The following is a 15,363-nucleotide window of genomic DNA, read 5'->3' as shown; positions in this document are numbered from 1 at the left end:
TCTTCAAGGTGCTGGGCACCAAGTTGACTATGTCAACAGCGGACCATCCGCAGACCGACGGTCAAACTGAGATCGTGAATCGCGTTGTTAAAGACGTTCTTCGCAGCGTCTGCGCTGAGTCTCCGAAGCGCTGAAGCGCAATGCTGCCACTCGTTGAGCTTGCTCTGAACATTGCAGTGTATTCATCTACCGGCTACATGCCGCTCTATGTGATTGGACTAATTGTTGCGTCCCGCTGACGCCACCATCCCATGGCTCAATGCTTGGTATGGGAGGAATAGCCGAACGGCTAGCTGATGTCAGCCCCATCACTGCCCGGAAAGAAGTCGATGACTTCCTGTCTACCAAACTGAGTGTCTTACGACCGTTCGCGATGCGATGGCTGAAAGCCAAGACATGCAAAAGGAATATGCAGACGGAAAAGGAAGAAGAAGTGCATAAAAGATTGAGGTCGGAGATCTGGTTTTACTGAACGCTGAAAACCTTCCTACACATGTAGTTTTGCTGTCTTGAAGACGAACCTCTGTCCACAGTCCGTTGGACCTTTTAAGATCGTGGCCAAGCGAGGTCTAGCGTATACGCTGAAACTTCCGAGATGGATGCGCACCCACCCGGTGTTTTATGTGGGCTTGCTTAAGCCGTACTGGGATTCGGCGGAAGTAAAACGCCGGATCCCGGTACAGCTTAAGCAAGCCCACATAAAACACGCGGAAGCGTTGGCACCAAGGCTGCGCCCAAAGACGCTCAACAACCCCGAAGCTGAACCAGCAACTGGCTCTGAGCACGGAGTGCAACAATTTTCGTTTCCAACGGCGCAAGGCGCTGCACCGTCGCATGAAGTGACGTATTCACCTGCTCGACGGCGAGAAGCCGCTCCGAAAGAGCACGGAATTTTCAACGTGAGGCAGTCGGTGCACAAAGTGCTCCGAGGTCTTCCGCGCAGCGGAAGAAGTCTTGGAGAGATGCTCGGCAGAGTGCCGATGACGACGGATTTTGTCCTCCAACGCTCTAAGAGCATCACGAGTCACCGGACGGTGATCGACTAAGTCGTCATCGTCCGCCGTCGACTCTTCCCCAATACCACGTGGAACTACTTGTGGGTCGATGTCGTCGACAGGGTCGAACCCAGTATCTTGTGAAGTGGCGAAGATACCCAAACTCCGAGAATTCGTGGAAGTTTGAGGTGCCACTTCGACAAGACTTCCCAGACGTCGTGGACGCTTATGATCAGAAGGATCATGACGCTTCGCGTCGTCGTGCGCACTGCGTTTAGCTCGGGAAGCCGGAAGGCCATGAGCTGAGCTCAAGCTATGGTCCTGAGCTGCTGTGGTCGTAGACCCACCCGCGTGAGAAATCACAGAGCTCGCGAGAGCGCGACGGATCGTTCCATATGTCGCAGGGCGACAATACGCAGGAAGTCGGCGTTGCGCCTTGAGCTTGGCAAACTCAAATCTAGGATGGCTCTCTACGCGCACGTCCACTTCCTTGTGGCTTCGCTGTACGGTAGGCAGCAAGGAAAGCTTCCGGTGCCGCTGCACCCATTGCTCGAAGAGCTCTCCATTATCTGCAGCGGTTCCGCCAGGGGCGAGCACCACAGGAATGGTCCGCATCGCAGATACAGGAGCGCCTCCGTTTTGAGCTCGAAGTCGGGCGCAGTACCAATCCATTACTTTCTCTTGGGGTACCAAAAAGCGAGCTCGCAGAGCTTTCCACTGAACAAGCTCAGCTTGTGTAGTAGCCGGGGGTACGACTACGTAGACTCCTAGCAATCGAGTGATCGCGTCTTTCGTTTCAGTAGCGGGACCCGCCGAGCGGAAGCCGTATTCCACACGAGGGTCTAAGACCGAACGTGGATACGAGCGTAGGGAGAGCCGCCCTGTGAGCAGCCTATAGTTGCTGCTTCTGTGCCTTGTCGAGGCGCTTGGTAAGAATATCACTGCCTTGGAAGCCGAGCGTTTTGCAAAAAGTGAACAGCATCCGGTGGTAGGGGATCGGACACGGTGTCTGCAAGGTTTGGCTGGGCTCACGTCGCGCCGTTGGCGCACTTCATCCTCCACGTGTTCCCATGCTGGGAAAGGAGTACCCGACTCGTAGTCCATCTCCTCCAACTCTTTGACGAGGAACCGTGTGTTGCGCTCAGTTGCTGATAGCTTGGGATGTGTTACCCGTGAAGCCGCGGACGTACTGTCCGGAGATGCACCCTGTGCAGAAGAAGAAGGGCTTTGCTCGCGGGCGCTCTCGGAACCAGCTAGGCTGGGTGCTTTGCGTGTCGTAGACACAGGGCTCATAGAGCGGAGAATGTTTAAAGTTGTTCTTAAGAACATGAAGGTGTCTCAGACACGCTAGCCTCGTATGAGGCGACTGTTAAATGTGAATTAGGGATATTCACAATTTTAATGGGGGAGAGTCTAACGGGGTTACACGTAATCTTGTATGAAAGGGCGGGTCGCACAAGATGGTGTTCCATGACATAGGTGTGGATTACACAATTTGGTATACAGTGGTGTGGCTACACCGTTACAAGAAGCCACCACATGCGCAGGATTGCCAGTAGCGATGCATATTACTATATTAATCAGGTTGAACTATATTAGTTAGGTAATACTATTTCAATTAGGAAAACCTAACAATTTTAGATCTGCCGCAAATAAAACAGTATCCATTTTGAGCGGAAGAGTCCCTTTACCTTGGTTAAGGTTTTCAGTACTCTTGGAGGCAGCGAGTTGTACCAATAGCCCCTTTATACCAAGACCAAATCTACCCTTAGCGGTGTCAAATACAATGGGGACTTTTACTAACCAACCATTCATCGACAACAAGCAAAGCCTTCAAGCTGTGCACTGCGGTTATCAACGCAAAATCAATGAGTGAGAGCAATATGCCCAGTTTGACGGTCTCTTAGACTACCTGTCATTTTTGTAAGATATGCTGAGCCTCTACAACAGAACCTCATTTCTCCTTTAATAAACAATTTAATTCCGTTCAGTATATTGCGAAAACTGCCCTCCACTAGAAGAGTCCGCTGCAGCTAATTCATGTGTGCCTTCCGAGCAAAAGCTGTCTTCAAGATAGTGTCACAATCCTGTACCTGCTAAATCAATGCCTTGCTGCACCAAATCCTGTCGTTGCAACCAGCTTATTATCAAGGCTCGCAATGTTACGGCAAACATTTAGTTGAAGTCGAAAAGCAAATTCAAGAGTGCATTTTTTGAGAATTTTGAGATTAAAAGGTGCTTAGCGTCGCCAACCAAACATCATGGTGGGCTCAAGTGGCGCGGCAGTGCGCGAGGTTCGCGTATCGGGAGACATTTATCGTATGATCCAAAGAGATGTAAATTTACTATATTCAGGGCTAGAGATACTTCGTGCGCAGATGCGCTTCCCATCCTTCGCACCCGTGAACGTGCCCATGGTATTGGTGCTGGGCAATCATTCGTCGGGCAAAAGCACCTTCATCAATTACATGTTGGGTCAAAACGTGCAAAAGACCGGACGTGCGCCAACAGACTGCATCTTCACGATATTAGTAGGTGGTTCAAGAGACGAGCGGCTTGATGGCGCGGCGCTTGTCAGACATGCACACTTCGGTTTTGGAGATGTGGAGCGTCTTTTCGGCCATGAGTTCGTGTCCCAGGTGGAGCTTAAAGTAGTCGCTAGAAGCAAGCTATTGGATGATAGTGGGCTTATGATAGTGGATTCGCCAGGCATGATCGACCCGCCCGGCAAGCTCTTGGATCGCACGGACAAGGATCGGGGGTATGACTTCAAACAGGTAGTGCAGTGGTTCGCGTACCGCGCTGACGTGATCCTTGTCATGTTTGACCCGGACAAACCTGGTACGACGTTTGAGACACTGGACGTGCTTACCAGTTGTCTGCAGGATATGAGTAGCAAAGTTTTACTGATTCTCAATAAGGTAGACGACTTTCAGACTGTACACGACTTTGCGCGCGCGTACGGAGCGTTGTGCTGGAATTTGAGCAAAATCATTGGACGCAAGGATCTGCCATCAATTTACACTATGTATGTCCCACGAGATAAGCGAGAAAGTCTGCCAGTACAAGAAAGTGGACGGTTGCAACTCGATTTGTCTAAAATGCTGGAGCATGAATTTGATGGGATCCGTGGTGAAGTGATTTGTGAAGTAGAGCGGGCGCCTGATCGCGCTACAGAAAATGTTTTGAATCTGCTCAACGCAACGGGGTTGAGACTCAAAATGCACATGACTTTGGTTGATTCTTGCAAGAAGGAGTACTTGGACCTACTCTTTTTCTGGAAACGCGCGCAAATTGCGGTAATTGTGTCAAGTGTAGGCTTTATTGCACTATATTTGATTCGCACGGTGAGATTAGGGGTCCCCTCGGAAAACTTGTCGGGTAAAGCGATGATGCTGTCAGTATCTCCATCGTCTTCATCTGTATCTTCAGGTGCAACCTCCGTTGAGAACTGTGGTGCTGACCGTACAAGATGGGAAAATAATTGGTCCATGCAAGTTGCGCGATCTAAGTCTTTGTTTAAATTAAACACGTTCTTGAAGATCCTATTTTCGTCTTGCGCCTCAAACCTTGCGCTATGGAAGGCGTCAGTTATAAACTTGAAGCGTAAGCGTGAGAGCGTGCTGAAATGGTTGCCGCAAACATTCCGCCGGGTTTATAGGCCTTTACTCTGCAAATCTGACCGTTCACATGACGACATTATGACGCAATGGAATTCTGTTCGGCCTGGTTTGGAGCTAGCTTTGTCATCCACGCCACTCGAGGAATTTCCTGCTATAGATGCGTTGCACAAGACATTTTTAGATGATGTACTTCATCTGCATGTCCCTAGACTGGACCGCTGTGTTCGCGACCGTACGGGATACGACCATACCAACATGCTCTTTAAGTACGATAATATTGCGATTGCAAAGCAAAGCAAACACCCACAAAATAGTAGAATTGCGAATGTGGTCATCAATTAGCAGCGCAAAGGTTTTGATTATCAAATGAATTACACAGCTTTATTAAGTATGTACGCACTAATCAGATTGGCACTTTACTGCTCCACTTGGTCGTCATTTGCGTCAAGCAACTTGTCGATCTTCTCGAACTCCTTCTCAAGGCGCGCCTTTGTGAAACTTGAAATGCTTGCATCTACATTGAATGTTGATGCCCCACTAACATCAGATGCACTGTCTTCACCTACAGAGCTAACAAATTTGCGCAAATTGGGCGAAAGCTTCAGCGAATTTACCCCACCGCGGTCGTCTCCGACAAGTATCAGTGGATCACGGGAACCGAAAGCCACGTGCGTGAGTTTTGCACGCTTTACAATCTTCTGCTCACACAACGGCTCATTCTTGTTTTCCGCCAGGTCAAACACATAAACTTTCCCTTCGCTTGTAACAGCTGCGAATACGGTAGACGAGTACGGTGCCCAAGCGACGTCGCCGACAGCATTTCCCAAGTCAAAAGACATGATCGGCTCAGAAAGACTGTGATCCCATAGCTTTACGGTCCAATCGGCACTACACGACAGAAAAGCTCGCTCATGGAAAGGGTTCCAACGCACAGCGTATACTGCCATGTGATGACCTGTGTAAGTCTCGAGATATTGTCCAGAATAGGCTTTTGAGCACTTATGAACCTTGCCTTCCTCCGTGCCGATGATAAAAATGTGCTCGCTGAAACGGTTAAAATCAAAGCAGCATCCACCAGCAAGTCCAGATATTGAAGCATCTTCGGGGTCATCTTTTGCAGCGGCTACCAGCTTTAGCTGCATTACAGGCTCCATTTTTAGCTCATTTTTGCTCAGTATCCAATTAGCGACTCGTCCATCCGATGATATCGAATAAAAATTAAGCTCTTTAGCGAGGTCTTCCTCCTGCCATATCACTTGCCATACAGGGTCCATGTGTTTGCCTGTCTTGATTGTAGCCACATAAATCGGCCGGTTTGTCTTACTGCGAACATCGTAAACAAGTACGGTGCCATCATAACACCCAACGGCAAGCAAGGCAGCATGTTGAGGGTGAAAGTCGAGACACATGACTCCTGACTCTGTAATGAAGGTATACTCAGGATGAGACGCATTTTTGAGAGAGAAACAACATAGAACACCACTGTCTTGTTTTAAGAAGTCGTACGAGCCGAAGCCAACGGCAAAAAGATCGCCAAAGCGCGGGTTCCAGCACACTGCTGTCACTTGCCTCTTTTTGGCTCGATCGCTCGAGAATCGCCATAACGGCAACAATGAACCTTCTCCTTCGCGAAACTGGTCACTGGCGTCCTCCCAATACTTAAGGTCACTGAAAATTTCATCATCAGTATTTTGATTCACCATGCGCTCGATAATGCGTAACGTCTTTCCCATCGCAAACGAGTGTACCATGTCATTGCTTTTGCCTATTCCCCCACCATTTGGAACAGTTGTTCCAGCTGACGTTGTAGAGACAGCCGATGATAGGTCTCCTCCTGCAGTCGCACCTGCACCATCTTTCTCGTCTTTATCCTTTCTTTGACCTACTTTTTGAAGCTGAAGTTGTTCGCGTTGATGCTGCTCGTAAGCCTCCATAAAAGTATCATAAATCTCAAACTGTGTTACAGTGGCCATATAGCTCACGATGGGTGGCGGGGTAGTCTCAACGGTACGTATTCGCAACGGATTAGTAAATGTCTGCGCTGCACGCTCGCTGTAGTTAAACTGATTCTTGCCTGACTCAAAGGACAAAGCAGCCATATTGAATTTTTCCCCTTTCGCCTCCGCTTCTTCCTTTGCCAGTTGAACGCCCAGCTCATGCGCTTCTTTTTCTTCCTCAGCATACTTTTGGTCAAAAGCCGTTTGAGTTTTCGCATCTTCTGACTCTTTGTGCATCATGCTACCGTCGTAGCAGAAATGCATGTGTAAATGATCTCCTGGTCCAGGCGGATCTACCTTGTAGGTTCGCTCCTTGTAATTATACTTCGAGATATTATTAGGCACATTTGGATCATTCGCTGTGAGCACCCGCGAAAATTCTTCAGACAGCTCTTGCGGCGAGAGTTTCAATTGATTTTCGGGTACCACTACTTTTTTTACCTACCAAATACAGCAGGAACCGTCAGCTTCGCAATCGTCATAAATGTATTAGAAATAAAAGCAACTTGCCGGCTCATTATACGCATCCAACTCTTCTTTATCCTGTCCGGCGTTTGCAAGAGAGCCGCCCGCGGCTCCACTACCGACCCCTCCTACACCTAGGCCGGGTCCTGCCGTGCCACTCCGTATTCCTTTGTCGTAACCATCCCCATTTGGTAACGTGTGGCCTTTCGAATGATTATCTGTCTTCCTTCGTCCAGTGGTGCCAATTTGTGGCTTCTTCGGTCCCATCTTTTGCTTGTAAATGGCTTATGTCAAAAAGGATCGCGACTCTTAGGAAGGGACCTTTCAATAAGAACGACATCTGAATGATGTTGTCTATTAGTATTTAGGGCGGGTCCACAACGACGGTATTGTAAGTCGCTGAACTGAGCCATCCGTGCCGCTCGTAAAAAATGCATCTTCTGTTGCGACGGCGTATGTAACGCCCCAAGAAGAGTTTGTCTGTTGATTTACACACGAAACATCGCTGCTCATAAGCTTAAATATAAGTGAATAGCGGAGGTACATACCACGTTAATTGCCACGTTTGATGCAGCATCACTCAAGAAATTTGTCGCAGCATCGCTTAAAAAGGAGGATTTGACATGCACCTTGCCAAGGAAAGCAACTTCTCGGAAAAGAGGCAAAGACCAGATTTTGACGTCACCCCCAGCAGAGCCCGAAAGTACACAGTCGCTTCCTGGGTGCAGCACAATCGTCTTAATCGGTGTTTCGTGAGCGTTTGAAATCGTATGCAAAACACGACGCTGCCTCATGTCAAAAATGCTTAATGCACCACCGGCGCCCCCTGTAATAAGCAGTTGATAGGTCGATGAAAATGCGACTGCAGTAGCTCCCGCCGTATGACACACCGGTGCTGCAATAAGAGCTTTTGACGTCGGCAAAAGCGTATCCCACACGCATACAGTTCTCTTTCTTTAAAAAAACAAAAGTTCAGCATTAGATTCACAAAAAAATCGAGTCCAACTTAGCGTACTCAGATGATGTTCCGACAGTAGCCAGACTACTACTTGAATTGAGAAAGACAAGCCCTTTGGCGCCCTTATCATGACACTAAGTACACCCAGAGCGTATAATAAAGAGTAAAGACCATTGTTTAATTCAAACCTTCCGCGTCGTGCCACTCACCCCGATTTCGCAGTAGTAAGGAGCTCGATCTAGCTCAATAAATTTCCACATAAACAAGCGTCCCATAGCATCCACAGCACCAAGCTGAGATAATGGCATGGGTTACTGATCAAAATTTGCTGTATAGACAAATATGTGGTGTACCTGCTGACCAAGATTGTCGAATCCTAGTGCCTTTACACTTCGCCGACCAGATAGCATTGACGGACTTTTTGAGGACGGCTACGAAACAGCAACGTAAAGCAATGAGACTATTCTACTGCAGGTGAAAAGTACATACCGCAACAGTGTCTTTTGTCTGAAACGCGCACACAGCACTGAGACGATCATAGGACCACAGATGCACGCGACCCTTTTGATCTCCCGACACGAATAACGGTAAGAATGGGTGCGAAGCTAGTGCAGTGGGCTTAAATCCTGGTTCTGACGGAGATGCAAGCAAATGAGCCGAGTTGCGAAGCGGCGATGGAGGGCTACGAGCAGTCAAATAATTGTTCAAAGGAGGCACGTTACTTTGCACTTCATGTCGATGGTTTATTTTCACCGGAGATACTTGCAAGTATTCTGCCGAAATGACCGAGCTGTGGGGAGGCGCGTACACACCCCTGAACTGTAAACGACAGCCATCAGCATAGTCGACACAGCTAGCACGAAAGATGCCTTTGCTACCGCAGACACTTACTCCCACGTCGTCGCAGACTGCTCGATTAAAGCAAATACCTTTGATAGTCGTCTCGCTCCGATACACACATTGAACATGTATAGCAACTTTTCTGGGCATTGACATCATTGTTCGCCGCTTAAGATGGTCTGCATACTTGCTAGCAAGTGAAAATGTTGGTGCAGAGTCAGTAACAGATGACAAAAGCAATTTTTGTGACCGCGTTAAAATAATATTCCGGGTTGTTGGCTCCGGAAGCCGTCCCCATCGCACTTCTTCATGTAACTTTTCACGGCAACACTCTAAATGAGCATTCAGACGCAGTAAAAGCTCGTGTTTGTCAGTGAAACGCTCTAAGAGGAAAACCCAAGGACAGCGCTCACAATCACATTTAAGAAGTTGCCGCATTCTAGTTTGATGTTGAGATGGAGAAGCATTGGGAGCATCAACAATGAAAGCGCTAGGGCTGTCCGTGACACTACTACGACTTGGTGAAGCCGTTTCTTTAGGTGAAGCTGGCAAAGCAAATCTTGGACTTGTAAGAGAGGTCGCATTCAAAGGCTGACCGAATAAGACGCCAGCCAAATCGCACAATAAATGCTTCAGCGCAAATTCAGCGAGTCGATGATTGTAATTTTTCCAGGCTTCGACTAGTTTCATGGATAAATTAGAAGTAGAAACTATGTCATCAGCCGCAAGTTTCAAAAGATGATTTGGCATTTCGCCTGCCGCCATTATCAAAACCAGCTCTCGATACGGACAGTACAAAAGAAAAGAATCCAATGAACTGCGCGAGGGCATCGAATGATGAAGTCTGCTTGTTTTTACTTCAGCGGTAAACTCGTCCAGCTCGACTTCTAACGCACATACTGCCGCATATAAAACACGAATTCTCTCTGAAAAAGATGATGCAAAACTGGCGTCAGAAAACTTGTTTGTGAAGCGGCTGAGAGAAGCGCAATTCACACAATTGTCACTGCTCAAGATATTAGTCAGTGCCTCCTGCGAGCTGAGAGACATGTCACTTTTGTGCGAAAAGACAATGCCAAGTACACGATTTAAACAGCAAGCAGTCTTTATATAACGACAGCAGATACAGATAGCGCTGTGAACTGCTGCAACAGCAACGTAAACAAAGTTACGATTTGGAAAAGCCGCTCGTTGCTTAGCCGGTTTCAGATACAAATATTGCAGCCAAAACAAAAGTCGTGTTGCTGAAGTCAACAAGATTGAACACGTCTGGTCTACCTTTCTAGTGTGCACACGGTCTGTGGCCGCAGAGATGAGATCTCCTGAAGCCACTGTAGCAATTCCCTCGGCTATGACCTCAACCAATTGGGGCAGCGGGCTTTTAAAACCAAATTCTGATGCTGAAAATCCAGGCTGCTTCCACCCACATACCAAAAAATCTAATGCAACAAGACGACCGGAATGAATAAGCGACTCGACAACCGCGGTTCTTATCTTGTGTTGCAATATTTGGGTCAATTCTGGTGAACCCGGAAAATTAAAGTCCCCTCCACCGCACACAGCATTCTGAATTTCTTCGTTCACTCGGTCCTCAAAATTAAATTGTGCAATATCAGACGCTGAGCTGGACGGGGTTATCAGGGCTTTGCGTGTTGTCTTCAAAAAAGTGGCATACAAAAATTCCATTTGACTTCCTACTGCTGCATTCAATATGCGCTGGCGATATGCCATAAAAGCTGCTACGTCTAAAGATGTCGCGCTTTCTTCTCGAAAGCCCCGTATGAATGATGCCATATCACGCTGGTGAAGTAGTGCGCACACTTCAAACCCCGTATCTTGCAAACGAATAATGGCTGTAGCGTTCAGCCGAACAATACTATTTTTCGTGATCAGTCTCACCGGCATGGAAGAATTTCGAAGAAAGCGAAATAAATTGCATGCACCTAGTAAGCTTCTTCCAAAAGCTGACCAATACATGTTAGGTTGAGCGACACCTGCTCCGTCAAACATACTTCGCATCTCAATAGCTGGTGGGGTCACCAACATGCTGACAGCATTACTAAACTCCCCCAGATAGTATTTGACTAGAAAGCACATGTATAAATCTCCACATTTGGAAGCTTTATCCCAAACAGTTGTGCGAAGAAAGTCCATGCACAAATGGGCTGACCTTTGGAAATCGTCGTCGCTAGTCAGGTTACCAGAGTTTAATTCGAACTGACTAGTTTCTCGAAGGCTAGAGTTCACGCCTGTAAAGGGTATCAGTGGTTTGACCGCCCCAGGGAAGCTCGAATGACCTCCAAGGTCCCATTTCGCCGAAATTCGAGCGATTAAAAATGACAATACTAATGATTCATCCGCCTTTCCAGCCACCGATACTGCTTCGGAAAGTTTACCACCTAAAATAAAGAAGGCCGCAGACAGCTCATACCGTTGCTTCGTCTTCAACACGTAGGCATTTTTTAAGGCCGCATTTTTCCAGCGCATTTCAGTAAAGTTTTTACTTAAAAGCTCAGCGATTCGCGTCTCGCTCGCCAATTTAAAAAGAGTCGCCAGCAGCGTGGTTTTCCCTAACAAAACATAGAACACAGCAACCACAAAGGGGTCCCGGTTTGCTGCATATTCAGCTTGTGCCACTTTTTCCACAAAGTGAACAAGCTTTGCGGAGCTTTTTAGCCAAAACGGCAATCGAGAGCGCCGCATCTCATTCCAGCTCAGCTTTACCGAAGAAAAGCATTCCTGGAGCAACTCTGTTTGAAAATCACTTAAAGCTCCCCAGGCAACTTGCTCCGAACAAAGGCCAGACACAGCTCGGTTCCTCAGTGTTCGAGCATCAGTTGATTGCTGATCTGGTGTTTCTAAGTATGTAGTGGTCAGCTCAGTAGATACGTCAATAGGATCAACTGGCCAAATCAACGAGGCATAAAAACGAATTGCAGCTTCGTCCTTCTGTCGGCTGTTGTCATGCACCCAGCTCACAATCTTCTTAATGCTAGCAATGACTGCAAAGAACATATTCGATTCGTCCTTTGTCATAAATGTCAAGGAGCTTTTGTGCCGACTAAAAAAGAATAAATACTCGTCCGTATTCAGCTTGAACTTTGATATAGCTTCTTCAGTAGCAAGTGAATCACTTGAAGTTGATGCCGGAGTGGCGAACAACAAGTCTGCACGATCAGTGTCCTTTGAACAAGCGCCATTCTGACAAGACGGCCCAAACTTCATCGTAAGGTGGTCACTCGCTCTAGCTGGGGCCAGCACGGCTGCACCATAATTTCTGGCACCATTTCTTTCCAAACTTTTCTTCGTTATCTGATTAACGTTCAGTCGCTCATTTTCCTTGCCTTCAGTCGTGTGCGACATATCTTCAAGCAGCTGGGACAATGAGAGTAAAGGAAGAGTCTGCAGCAATGAGTCGTCTGTCATTCTTAAATAGCAGGTTTCTTCATGCTCGATAATTTTCTTTTTGACGAACTCAAGAATAGTCTGAATTGTATGAAAGGACCCACGAGCGACCAAATACGTCAGCACAATCGGGTGATGCGCGGGCAATGCCTTCGATAGTGGGTCAAGACCGATTGGTTGCTGTAGCGAACTTGTATGGTCAAAGTCTTGAAGGTTTAGATGCGCCAAACTGGGCCCGACACGAAGAAGGCCATATGGGTAGCCAGAAAGTGATGATATATCTTCAGGTCGAACACTAAAGCGATTGAGAGTCCAAGCAATACTCCACTTATTCATTGGCAATGAGCAGTCAAACTTCATTAAACCGATTGTCGTAGTGGACAAAAAAAGAAGATCGCACTCTTGCTCAAGCATGATTTGTGGCGTCCACTCCAAAGTCTTCACGTGACCAAACTGCTTGTGCGAAAGATTAACGACCCCTTCCATTATAGTCTCTAAGGCAGGTATGAAGCAAATTTTGTCAACAGCTTCACTTCCACGTCCTTCGAACAAGATCGCTACTCTCCCACAAAGGCTAAAGGTGAAGTGCTTAAATGTAAACTCTTGTTTGCTGACGGTCGATTCCATGTGAGACCGTTGAGCCCGATTCGCCATTTGTAATAATACACCGACGTCGATTTTGTGAACAAGTCTCACCTCAAGTAATTCAATCATGTCTGCAAATGTCCATAAAGCCAGCTGCGAATGTTGGTCAAAAGTTGCAAATATGATCTGAAATATACCAAACGCTGGAACACTGGCAACATCAAGAACTTCGGTTTCATGTATTTTAACCGCTGTTTTTCTAGATAAATCGACAGTGGGGGGATTTATCAAATCGAACGAGAAAACCCAAACCGTAAGCTTGCTTTCACCTTTGTGTAGACCGACAAGCATGCTATAATCTTTAGCAAAGCTGCGTTTTGCTGGTTGAAGCAAATATGATGAGCTATCGCACCACTTAGCTTTAACAAAATCGGGAATATCCACGGCAATGAGCTTACTTAAAGTATTTAAATTGCTGTTTTCATCCACAAAACATGCTGCCAGCATCAAGGATCTCATCTGAGATCCCAGGTGTTCAAATGGCGCACATTCAACTGCTTTTATTTCTTCATTAGTTTCACTAGGCTTCACCATTAGGACATGCAACTTTCCGTTAATGAAAGTATGAATCACTTTTCGCCCTTCAAATTTAGTTGTGTGCGTGACAGAACCCACGAAAAAACCAATTTTTGAGCGTAAAGCAACTTGAAGTTTCTGTAAGGACTCGTTAGCGTCAAAAATAGCAAGCGCTCCACCCAGATTAGTCAAAGGAACATTAACAGCCAACGCGGCCGAATCAGTGTGGGACCTTAATCTCACATTGGCAACTGAACCATTAGTTGCTAAGTTTTTTTTCTCACCCAGTTTACCTATCATGTTACTGCAAACAGTGTGAATTTCAAAACTTTGGACGGAAAAGGAGGCAAGTCCTCTGCGAGCGTTCATGGCACAACTTTCGGCTTGAATTTCCAGTCTTGCGCACTGCAAATAACTAGTAGCTTTCTTCTGTTGAAACAAAACCTCAATACAAAACCCTCCTGACTTTAATTCTGAGTCTAAAATAAATATGCATCAATTATTGCACAATATCAGGTAATTACAGCACATACCTTGACATTTAGTTGAGCAGACACTGTACACGTGCGCATCAAGTAGGTGTTCCCGAAGTTTACTATAATTGAGAAGTAACGATAAGTTAGACGAAGCACCCTGCTCTCATATCCATGCATATCAAGCAATCCACAATGAGGTTAGTCGGCTTACATTGCAGCTCGATCAAGATCATCGTACCGTAAAAGGAACTGCCTCCACGCGAATGATACAAAAGTCGCCGTTTTCGAAGACGCCAAACAACAAATGTACGTCGAATGTACTCCCAACAGCCACGTTTCCGAAAATAACTTCTTCTCCTGAAATAGTATCTGCCGCCACACCGCTGTGATCTCCTAGTAGCTTGATGTTCATATTCGCAACACTATCCGAGCGCTGACCTATCAACCCATTCTGATGTGCTTCATTAAGTGAGCCACATCCAAAATGAAATAGACAAAGAGCTTCCATTGCGGTGCTTTCACCCAGCAAAGCTTCGTTAATTGAAGTTGAAACATTCGACGTCCTTCGAGTCCAACAATGATTCACTAAGCCAATAATTCGGATGTGCCTTCTACAATTTGCATCAATCTCACAAGATAATGGCAGACGAACATCCGCAACTGTAAAGCGTTTCCACAGCATAATTGACCTCAGCGGAACGACATTTACTCTCCAAATTGATATGGTACCTTCCCGGTCTAGTGCAAACAATATTTCACAACCCTGTGTTGTGGTGTAGATAGCCGATCGCGTGCTATAAACATTCATGTCCTTCGACCACATCATGGACACCAAAGCACGAGTGTGCGCAAGAAACATACACTTGGGTGCGCCTTCAAGGGGTGATAACTCGCCTAAATGCCATACCTTCACTATTCGGTCATTTTTGCACGCCGTCGCCACAAATTTTCCACTTCGTGCCACATCAAAATGACTCACTGCCATATCTGGCGGAGACGTCTTCACACGAGATCCTATGCCTCCTGACAAAATGATCGTGCGCTGGAGATAAAGTTGCACCGAATCGTCCACTAATTTCCAGATCGACAGTTTCTCGCCAACTCCAAGTAATAAAATGTTGTCGCCGCTTTCCACCCACTCCAGGTGGTTCAACATGCGATCATCACACTGCCAGCGTACAAATTCAGCCCATTTCGGCAAGCAAAGATGTAAATGGGTCTTTACATGTTCAGATCCAATCACGTTAGTATTTGATGCCACAGATGGTCTCAATAAGTCTGATTGGTTGTTCATCGTTGAGGCTCTGGAGCCATGCGCCACAGCTGCAGCCCTTACGACGGAAGTGGCGCTTGTGGGCAGTAGCAGCACACCACCGCCGTCATCTATGCATAGTGCCAGCGCGCCGTGCGCAACTTTTTTGCTCGCGTTAAAGCGCACGCATT

The 15,363-nt window shown here is 46.9% G+C and overlaps 3 protein-coding genes across 3 annotated transcripts; 1 reads left to right on the top strand and 2 right to left on the bottom strand.

The window, feature by feature from the left end:
- Positions 1 to 3,256: 3,256 nt before the first annotated feature.
- On the top strand, positions 3,257 to 5,365 carry PHALS_13944 (rme1-like gtpase atpase without a c-terminal eh domain; the record flags this gene model as incomplete). The annotated part of the gene is made up of 4 exons (XM_024719001.1): positions 3,257 to 4,931; positions 5,026 to 5,100; positions 5,187 to 5,286; positions 5,353 to 5,365. The coding sequence occupies 4 exons, from the start codon at positions 3,257 to 3,259 to the stop codon at positions 5,363 to 5,365; spliced, it is 1,863 nt and encodes a 620-aa protein (XP_024571563.1).
- Positions 5,366 to 5,489: 124 nt separating this feature from the next.
- Positions 5,490 to 7,347, bottom strand: PHALS_13943 (dynein intermediate chain 2; the record flags this gene model as incomplete). The annotated part of the gene is made up of 3 exons (XM_024718889.1): positions 5,490 to 5,558; positions 5,626 to 7,056; positions 7,126 to 7,347. The coding sequence occupies 3 exons, from the start codon at positions 7,345 to 7,347 to the stop codon at positions 5,490 to 5,492; spliced, it is 1,722 nt and encodes a 573-aa protein (XP_024571562.1).
- Positions 7,348 to 7,437: 90 nt separating this feature from the next.
- On the bottom strand, positions 7,438 to 15,076 carry PHALS_13942 (RAVE (regulator of V-ATPase assembly) complex subunit RAV1/DMX protein, WD repeat superfamily; the record flags this gene model as incomplete). Its single annotated transcript, XM_024718778.1, has 8 exons — positions 7,438 to 7,560; positions 7,629 to 8,034; positions 8,096 to 8,172; positions 8,248 to 8,331; positions 8,392 to 8,469; positions 8,528 to 13,917; positions 13,978 to 14,077; positions 14,159 to 15,076. The coding sequence occupies 8 exons, from the start codon at positions 15,074 to 15,076 to the stop codon at positions 7,438 to 7,440; spliced, it is 7,176 nt and encodes a 2,391-aa protein (XP_024571561.1).
- Positions 15,077 to 15,363: the final 287 nt, after the last annotated feature.

Source organism: Plasmopara halstedii (genome assembly GCF_900000015.1).
Source record: "Plasmopara halstedii genome assembly, contig: Scaffold_7, whole genome shotgun sequence".
NCBI lineage: Eukaryota > Oomycota > Peronosporomycetes > Peronosporales > Peronosporaceae > Plasmopara > Plasmopara halstedii.
This window is presented reverse-complemented; position numbering and strand designations above follow the sequence as displayed.